The 10,174-nt window shown below is 42.7% G+C and overlaps 1 protein-coding gene across 1 annotated transcript; it reads left to right on the top strand.

The window, feature by feature from the left end:
• The first annotated feature begins 2,329 nt into the window (after positions 1-2,329).
• On the top strand, positions 2,330-10,126 carry CD3D (CD3 delta subunit of T-cell receptor complex). The gene is made up of 6 exons (XM_075278472.1): positions 2,330-2,444; positions 2,596-2,613; positions 3,978-4,166; positions 6,338-6,469; positions 8,893-8,936; positions 10,051-10,126. Exons 1-6 carry the CDS (start codon positions 2,384-2,386, stop codon positions 10,117-10,119), a joined length of 513 nt encoding a protein of 170 aa, XP_075134573.1. The 5' UTR covers positions 2,330-2,383; the 3' UTR covers positions 10,120-10,126.
• Positions 10,127-10,174: the final 48 nt, after the last annotated feature.

The following is a 10,174-nucleotide window of genomic DNA, read 5'->3' as shown; positions in this document are numbered from 1 at the left end:
GATAGATGATGGGGAGTGATGTTCTGCACAGGATAGATGATGGGGAGTGATGTTCTGCACGGGATAGATGATGGGGTGTGATGTTCTGTACAGGATAGATGATGGGTAGTGATGCTCTGCACAGGATAGATGTTGGGGGGATGATGCTCTACGGGGGTGGTAATACAGAGTGGATGCGCCAAGACACTGAGCAGCCGTAACATTGTCACCAGGACCAGCATATCAACCACAATAAGAATCGCTGCCTCCATCGCTGAGATATTGCCATTTTTGGAGAAATGAGAGCATTGTCAATGCTCCAAAGTAGTGGCCAGCCCTCATTGCTCCAAAGAGCTCATTTGCATATTGACAATACCGTATTTTCCGGACTATAAGGCGCACATAAAATCCTACGATTTCCTCAGAAATCGAAAGTGCACCTTATAGTCCGGTGCGCCTTATATATGGATGTAAGCAGCGGCCGCCGGCAAAGTCTGCGTGCCGCTTCCATACATTGCAATGGGAGCGTGCTATTCGAATACTATTCGCTCATCTCTAACTTCAATTGTAACTTCTTACAATTGAAGTTAGAGATGAGCGAATACTATTCGAATAGCACGCTCCCATTGCAATGTATGGAAGTGGCACGCAGACTTTGCCGGCGGCCGCCGCTTAACTCCTCGCGTGCCGAGCACTTCCATTCATTTCAATGGAAGCGTGCCATTGAAATGAATAGAAGTGGTTGACACGCGGGGGGTTAAGCGGCCACCGGCAAAGTCTGCGTGCCGCCACTTTCAATCACATATAAGGCGTCCGGTGCGCCTTATATATGAACCTAGACAGGACTATAAGGCGCTCATGGGTAATGCGCCTTATAGTCCAGTGCGCCTTATAGTCCGCAAAATACGGTAATAGTGATGGCTTTGCAATGGAAGCATCTGCGGGGTAGAGTTAACATGCCGGCTTCTGCTGTTAGACTCGCTTTAAAGAAGACCTTTCATGTCCTCGGGCACATACAGTTTTATATACCGTCTGAATTCAACGCGTTGTCGGCTTTCCCATTATGTGCCCCGAGGCTGGAGATATCGGTGCATTTAGTGAGAACGTCCCTCCTGATAGTACTGTGTGTAGCGCTATACCGTCAGACTGGGCGTTCCTTACCACTCAGTGTCATGGTTCTTCAGTTGTCCTTGCACCACAGGTTCTAATCCATGAATCCCAGGAACATCCCTGGAGACCTTGGAAATGCTATGACCTACTCATCTAGCCATCACAATACAGTGCTAGTCACAGCCACAACCATCCTTACACTTCCCCGTTCTGCTGCCATCACATCATGAAGGAATGTTTACTTACTGATATATCCTGCTCCCTGACAAGTGAAATTGTAGCAAGATACTTCCTGTTAGACTGCAATGTTATTACATAGCTATGTAGTATAATATAGCAGCCATGTAGCTATATACACGGTCATGGGTGACTTTATTCAGTATTATCAGCAACTGATCCATCTAAGGTCACAGAACCCTGAGGTCACCTTTATAGTTCCAGGCTCTTAGTTGCTCTGCCCACATGCTGATCTGGTGATTGACCTGGTTATGAGATTAGAGCTATTGGGACACCAAGAGGCGATGATTAGAATTGCAGACATTCAAACTGAACTTTTTTCCTCCAACTGCTGAAATTGTAAGGCCTCGTTCACATCTGCATTGGTAATCGGTTCACATCCGCATGGGGACCCCCCGTAGGGATTACCAAACGCATTGGCAAGCAGTGAGCTCATGAAAGCACACGGACCCCATAGACTATAATGGGCTTTCCGCGTTGTATCCGCACGGAACATGCGGACTGGAAAGTACTTCACGGTCTACAAGGTCTTCACGGTCGCAAGGAGACCCCCCGGACGGAATGCAAATGCAAGCGATGTGCTTGCAAAGCACATGGAGCCCATAGACTATAATGGGCTCTGTGTGCTTGCCGCGCACTTCCCGCACGAATGAATTGTGCGGGCAGTGCGCGGCAAGCACACACAATGCCCATTATAATCTATGAGCTCCATGTGCTTTGCAAGCACATCGCTTGCATTTGCATTCCGTCCGGGGGGTCTCCTTGCGGACGGAATATAAGTGCTAGTGTGAACCAACCCTTAGTTTCTGGTGTTAAAGACGTGATGCTATCATACCTCCATACTACAACCATGTAAAACCAAACAAGTTAAATCATTTTAATAAAACCGTAGAACCACTTCACACAACACTTTCTAAACACATGCCCATGAGAACAAGGCGCAGGAAGGCAGTGGCTTCAGCTGCAGACACTTACTTTGTTTCCTGCACATAAAGGCTAGAGAGAAGTTTTCATTGCTGATCATTTACAGCGTGGATTGCTACACCAACACATCATCATGGTGACCTCTTATATCTGGCTAGTTGGGGCCTTGCTCATTGAGGGTGTCATTTCACAAGGTATGTAGAGGGGACAAGGATCATCGGGGAGTTGTATGAATTGATCTTAATAAAATATTGAGTATAATGTATTAAAGGGAAAATGATCAATTGTGATGATGACTAATTTTTTTTTTCTTTCTTTCTGTAAAAATCCACTTCACTGCAAAAGAAAAATTCAAAATAACATGTAAGTCATCTCTCATTATATCTGTTATTAGAATTGGCTAAAATGGAGCTGTTATGGGGGGAGATTTATTAATACTGTCCTAAAGTTCAGATACAGCCATAGCAGTGATACACGCTAAATGATACAGTCTATCAAGCTTTTTTTAAAATATTTTTCTTCCCATTTTCCTATCTTAAGGTGCATGCACACTACGGATACGGTGACTGATTCTGAATGTGAAAACACGTTCAGAATCAGCGCGTATAAAGCAGATCCCATTCATTTCAATGGGAGCCGGCATACGAGCGCTCCCCATTGAAATGAATGGGCTGCTTTTTTCACTACGAGCACTCCTATTGAAGTGAATGGGAAGTACCTGCGTGTACGGCTCGGACTGAGCCGAGCGCCGGGCCCCTTCACACCGCGAGCCGTACACGCAAGCGCTTCCCATTCACTTCAATGGGATTGCTCCTATTGAAATGAATGGGATCTGCTTTATACGCGCTGATTCTGACCGTGTTTTCACGTTCAGAATCAGTCACCGTATCCGTAATGTGAATGCACCTTAAGGCTGAGGCCCCACATTGCTTTTGTTGCAGTTTTTTGAGCCAAAGTGGATTGAGCAGAAGGGAGAAGTATAAGAACTTCCTATATATTTCCCATTCCTTTTGTAGCCATTCTTGGCTTTGGCTCAAAAAACCGCAACAAAATCTGCGTTTCCGCAACGTGGGGCCTAATCCTCTCCCCTGCTAGGGAACGAAAAGGAGGAGGAAAATAGAAAGAAATTGGGATAAAGTAGGCAGATAATGTGGCCCGTACTACATGATACCATTGCCCGTCACCCTAGATATACATTTATAGAAGACGTAAAGTATTAGAACAAACAATACACAAACAAGTAGCAAATTGTATCATATTAACAAAAGAAACATAATATACAACCAACACTACAAGCGGCCATTAAAAAAGGGGAAAAATGCATATGAAATGAAAAAAAATTAAATATTTTAGCCATTTACATATAGTATTTTATGGCAAAATACATGACAAGACAATAAACATATATAGTACATGCAGCATTGTACGCCATAACCATCAGATATACAGGCAGCCGCACTCACACTACCCAAAGGGTCTTTGTCTCCTAATTTAATACTTCTCCCCTTCTTACGTTACCCCTCGGCCTTGATGCCTATATTTTGCAACAAAATAATGGAGCCCACCATTAATAAATCCAAATCATTTTACGGCATTATTGCTTGTTGCTGGATCACCGATCAGATTACTTTAGGTTTTTGTTCTGCACTATAGCGGTAGTTTTGTTGCGTCTTTATTGTATTCGTTTCCTTTGGGTGTATGAAGCCTATCTGTCATTCCTTCTTCAGCAAGTGAAAAAAATGACAATTTGTTCCTTAAATGCAACAAAAAATGCACATGGAGGAAGGATGATATCCTCATCTCTGATCATATGGACCTGGATTTGGGCTCACTATGGAACGATCCTCGGGGGGTTTATTGTGCTTTTCCATCTGATGCTTCTATTGGAAAGCAATGTGTCGATGTATATGTGAGAAGTAAGTACACACTTTGTCAGTACTGTAGGGGGGGATTAGAGAAGTTTGCAACGTATTGTTTTTAGGTTACCTTATAGCTTGATGCCTCAAAATATTAAAGTGGTTGTTTAAGAGTGTAAGAAATGGAAGTATCTGCAGGGAATGTCCTAAAATCGCTGACCAATCCATCTGTCCAATCTAGTGTCGCTCCAGGGTCAATGCTCCAGTGGACCCCGCTGGTCTTTGTTTAGTTTCCTGCAGTGTTGACGTTCTGCATATAACTAGGCCCTGGCTTCTTTGATGTTGGTGGCATGTATGGTACATGACAACTGTGACCAATGCTTCAAGTGTAGCAGCCATATGGGTGCAAAAAAACCATAGACGGGCAACTGGGATGTCGATGTTGGAGCAGAGCTGGATTCGACAATTGAGTACTACTCGGATTGTTATTTTATAATATGACTTCTATTAAACAACCCCTTTAGATCTTCCATGATCAGTGAGAAGGTTCTGTAGCGTAGACGTGAGGCTGGTGGAGATTTATTCTATAACCTCCTCTGGGCAGCCTGGTACTAGAACTAGGAGGCTACTAATATATCACCATTACTTTGAGAAAAAAACGTAAAAATATTTTATTTTTTGGAACTAGTTGTGCTCATTATTAATAATTATTGCAATTAAAAGTTACAACCACATTACCATGAACAGCAGGGTTCACCAAAATTTTGGGGCAACACGACTCAGTGGTTAGCACTGCATCCTTGCAATGCTGGAGTCCTGGGTTCAAATCCTGCCAAGGATAACATCTGTATGGAGTTCCTCCCATACTCTAAAGACATACTGATAGGGAAAAAATGTACATTGTGAGCCCTAATCTACATAAAAGAGAGAAAAAAAAATTCCGAAAAATTTTAAGAATTAGTATTAGAGCCATACTGGATATTAACTCCTTCATGACACAGCCAGTTTAGCTATTTGGGACAACACAATTTTTTAATTTTTTTTTTTTTTTTTTTTTAATTTTCAAATTTTTTTTTTTAATGTTTTATTTTTTATCTCCGCCTTCTGAGGGCTATAACTTTTTTTAAATCAACTTATGTAATCATATAAAGTCTTATTTTTTTCTGCAGGACAAGTTGCATTTGGTAATGAACCATTATGGGTTGAATATTGTATTGTATTGAAAAGCTTTTATTACGTTTTGGCAGAAAGTGGGTGGGATTTTACTTTTTTGTGTTTAATTTTTTTATTTTTTGGGTACAATACTTTTTATTGTACCCAACAAAGGGCTCATGGGCCCTTTTGTAAAAATTCAGCATGTGCCACTTACAACTTCATTCATGGGTGTCTGTAGAGATAGGGATTTCGACTTATAGTCACAATTTTTATCGAAAAAACTATGCAATGCTCGATCTTTTTGCAATTAATTAGTGAAGGAGTCACAGGGTGGCACAGAGTTCTTTGGGAGCGCAACGGGAGTTGCAACCAAACTCACCAGTAGCTTTAACCTAACTTTCAGTTACATCTCTAAAGTGACCCATTAATGGAACATGTTGAGCCGGGAGCCCCATTTAAGCTGAAAGTTAGTTGTGGCTTCTGCAAGTTAAGAGTGCCCCCAGCGAAGTAATGGTGCCCCCTTGTTCCCCCAGCAAAGTAATGGTGCCCCCTTGTTCCCCCAGCAAAGTAGAAGTGCTCCCCTTGAATACTGACCCCTATTGCACTCAACATTGTTAATAGCCCTGGTAATGCCCCCTACAAGTAATAGTGCCCACCTCCCACAGGTAGCAATCTCCCCCCACATAGGTAATAGTACCCTAATTGTCCTCCCCCCAGCTATATAATAGTAGCCCCCATAGGTAATAGTGAACCACATGTATATTAGGTAATAGTTCTCACCCACATAGAAGGAAGCATCGATCCAGGGAATAGGTTCCAGTCCCAGAGGTGAGACCTGCATCCATTTATGACACATCCTATAGATATAATGTCAATGTGTAACATAGGAATCCCCTTTAATATTGAAATGTGCTTTGAAGACGAGAAATTGACTCCTAAGTATATATTTTATGTGCATTATGGTTATATTTTGCTACCTCTTACGCATTGCCATACCCCATGATATATTCCATTTCGCACGCCAACCTATAATTTATATATATTATATATATGTATAAACTTCTTTTGTTTGTCAGAGTGCTTGAACTGCATACAAATGGACGCGGGAACAATTGCCGGCTTCATTGTGGCAGATGTCATTATGATTGTTCTTATCGCTACCGCTGTATATTTTGTTTCTGGTTCAGAGACTCGACGACCAGGACGAGGTGAGTTGTTGTCTGAATATTTAGCTGTGTGCTGGGTCCTCCTGACGGCCCCTGATACATAATATTGGGCAGACTTGTAGCCAGGACAATATTCATATGTGATGCAAACCCACCTCTCCATATATATGACATATATAGGAAGTTCTTATACTTCTCCATTCTGCTCAATGCACTTCTAGCTTTGGCAAAATCTGCAACATAAAAGCAGTTTTTTCACAACATGAGGCCTCAGCCTAAAAAAGTATTAAGGTTCCCATTTACAGAAGTAGGACTAAAGCTGAAAATAACACTGTTATACTACATGTGTATATAGTATGGGGAACCGCTCAGGTAGATGCTTGTAGCAGCGCAGGAAACAGGGACACAGACACTGGATTGCACACAGGTTCAGGCTTTATTCACATGTAAGGCATACACTGCTTTTGCAAAGCCACAGGATAAACAAAACAGAACCTTTTTCGGCTGAGAGCTGACTTAAACATAAGGAAACTTTTCCCTGACTATACAGGAGACTGGCTACCAGTCTCCCACCTTGGCAACAACAACGGGTGGCACAGTACCTGCTTTGGAGGTCTGGTCTGGACAGGTTAGCTCTGTCAGTGTGGTGCCACTCTGCTAGTCTTCACACTCAGGCTGTTATTAGGGCCTGATTTGTCAGCCAACCTCCCTGGTGTGAATCTTTACCAAACACCCTTTAGCTGCCTGGCTTGGACATACCTGTCTTCCCAGACCACACCCTTCACTCTCTCACAATAGTAATAGTATACAGCACACATACTGAGTGCATCTAATTCACGGCCATATGTCATGCTGCTATACCCACACATACATATATAAATAGTACACATAGGCATATACACAGATGTCTATGCACAATACACACATACATACACACATACATGTATAAATAGTACACATAGGCATATACACAGATGTCTCCACGTTAAACACATACCTACATTCACATACTACACAATACAAACATATTAAACATGCATTACATACAAGTACACAATGCGGACACACATACATACACATTACACACATATATAGTTACACACATTAACCTTGTTATCTCTCTTATACAGCTATAACATCCCACTAAACTAAATGTTTTAAGTTACAACAGTTAGAGGTTAATACCAGCTGTTGTAACTTGATCTAAGCAGTTCTATCTGGAGTGACAGGAGGGGAAGGGGTCTACAGAGAGAGGACACAGACACAGGAGGGGGGGAGGGGGATGGCAGGACTTTTTGGTACCCCTTTACATTTCTACCTGACTGTTCCCAAGACAACTCCCTGCCTCACTGCTACAACCCTGAACTGGGGAAAATAGAACTAAGTATGTTATCTCTCAATATGTCTGATCTTTTGTTGCTGTATTACTAATCTGTACAACTCAAGGTTGCACAGAGTCATAATACGACCAAATGCATGAATCCATAATGGAAGCACCTGGACTCATTTATAGACTCATTTTATCTTCTGAGTCAGTCATTTGCACACACATAGATACTTTGGAAAGTGAGATGAGTATTGTAATAAAAACTATAACATCAGGGGCAACACGGTGGCTCAGTGATTAGCACTGCAGCCTTGCAGCACTGGAATCCTGGGTTCGAATCCCGCCAGGAAAAACATCTGCAAGGATTTTGTATGTTCTCCCCATGTTTGCATGGATTTCCTCCCATTCTACAAAGACATACTTAAATGAAAAAAATAAAAATGTACATTGTGATCCCTATATGGGGCTCACAATCTACATTTAAAACCCCCCAAAAACTATAACATCATTGCAAAAAAAAAAAAAAAAACACCCCACTTAAAAGAAAGCTGTTTACTGGTATGTTTAACTGTTAGAATTGCCTGGACGCAATGCCCAATAAACTCTGCTAGGGAAAGGGAAGACAGAGACAGTAAGTCCTAAATTCAGCCCTACCTATCCCTACCTATTAGCTGCAACTGTCCTAATGACAAGGACAACTGGACGACAAACCCTACTCTAGATAAGTAATACACAGAACAGGACAAGAAGAGGAGATAGCAAGCCAAGGGTCAAACCAGAGAGATAAAACAGTACCAAATCGCAATCCAAAAGAGTAGTCAGAAAAGCCAAAAAGCAGAGGTCAGTGAATACAAGAGCAGGTGAAAACGCTTAGCAAGGTCAGAGACATAATAGATAACAACCTTGTGTGGGCTGATGGCCAGAACCTAAGCTTGATTGGCAGATAAGTTGTCAATCACAAGCACCCTAACAGTGCCAACACAGAATGACAAGAGTCCAGGAGCAGGTAATCACAAGCAAACGCCCCTCCGGCGCCATGCAATGCGGCCAGAGGAAGGTGAAGGAGTTTGAATAGGTGAGGACGTAACATCAACACTGTAAAAATTTTAATCTCATAACTTTTTTTAACCTTTTGTAGCATCTGATAAACAGAATCTGATTGAAAGAGATACTGAATATCAGGTGAGTGGCAACAAGGACTGTGAGTAACACTAGGGTAATAGTACTACACAAAACCGCATTACATAGACAGCCCGTTGCATCGTATAGGCAATGTGCAAAGCTTCATTTCACCAAGGGATCTTGTAGAAATTGATGACAAGGGGCATAGCTATAGGGGTGTAAGGATAGCAACTGCTACTGGGACCTGGGGGCTTAGGGTCCAAATGACCTCCCTACTGCATAAAAAGACAAGAGGATTATAGATAACACAAGTGAGGGCCCCTTTATATATTTTACATTGGGTTCCAGGGGTATCAAATTACGCATCTGTTGATGACAATTGGCATCATCGCCTGTTCTGAGCAGCCCCTGCCGCTGGAACTACACAGTGGACAGAACCAGAAGCATCCACTGTGTATTGACTGACCAATTGACAGCTGATTGGTAGGGGCGCTGTGGCCAATGTTGGCCTGAGATTCCTTGGGCCCACCAGATAAAATAATTCTGGGGCCTGACCTCCAAAAACGATAAGGAAATAGACCTTTCGCCGAACCATTATTGTCTTAGAGTCTGGACCTGCCAGGGCATCCTTTGGTACTTTGGGGGCCAGTTGGATACTAACTGTGGCCAGTGATTTCCAAGCATTTCCACTGATTTTGTCAAGACAAGACCAGGCAGTAGAGATTAGAGGGGTTGATCAGATATGCACCAATTAGGGCTAGTTCACACACAGTTTTTTGCAGTCGGATTTTGGCGCAGAATCTGCCTCAAAATCCACCTGCCAAAAAGGCTCCCATTCAGTTCAATGGGAGCCACTCGCTTTTTTTTCCCGCTAGCGATTTTTTTTTCAGCTAGCGGGAAAAAGAAGCGGCATGCCCTATCTTCTGAGACAGCTGCGGCCGCCGCGTCGTGAGACTCACTCCCAGTTGGACCCATTCATTCAGGCCTAATCAGGAGTGGAATGCCAGTGCACTGCATCCCGTCACGGCTAGCCGCGTGAAAAGATACCCTTAGTAGATTATTTTTAACTCATTCTGCCCCATTGGAAACTAGTTTATCCACATGGAAAACCATTTTAAGAGCTGTCACTTTCCTGTACATAAGAATGGTTTCATTGTTCGCTTTCTTTTTCTAGGTCTTGGCACGACGTGATAACGACCCATACAGCCATCTTGCGCCCCGCGCTAAGAGAGGAGGCTTCTAATATTGCCATGTTTGTGTTTCCCTAACATTTAGCCTTGTTGACCGTCTTCAGTATA

Source organism: Leptodactylus fuscus, chromosome 6 (assembly GCF_031893055.1).
Source record: "Leptodactylus fuscus isolate aLepFus1 chromosome 6, aLepFus1.hap2, whole genome shotgun sequence".
NCBI classification, from domain to species: Eukaryota; Metazoa; Chordata; class Amphibia; order Anura; family Leptodactylidae; genus Leptodactylus; species Leptodactylus fuscus.
The sequence above is the reverse complement of the archived record's forward strand: the minus strand, read 5'-3'. Positions and strand labels throughout refer to the sequence as shown.

Bases quoted from the DNA above. Each gene is read 5' to 3' on its own strand.
- CD3D (XM_075278472.1), top strand. From the start codon at position 2,384: ATGGTGACCTCTTATATCTGGCTAGTTGGGGCCTTGCTCATTGAGGGT. The intron at 6,470-8,892 runs GTGAGTTGTTGT...AACCTTTTGTAG, and splicing joins GACTCGACGACCAGGACGAG to CATCTGATAAACAGAATCTG. The intron at 8,937-10,050 runs GTGAGTGGCAAC...TTCTTTTTCTAG, and splicing joins AAAGAGATACTGAATATCAG to GTCTTGGCACGACGTGATAA.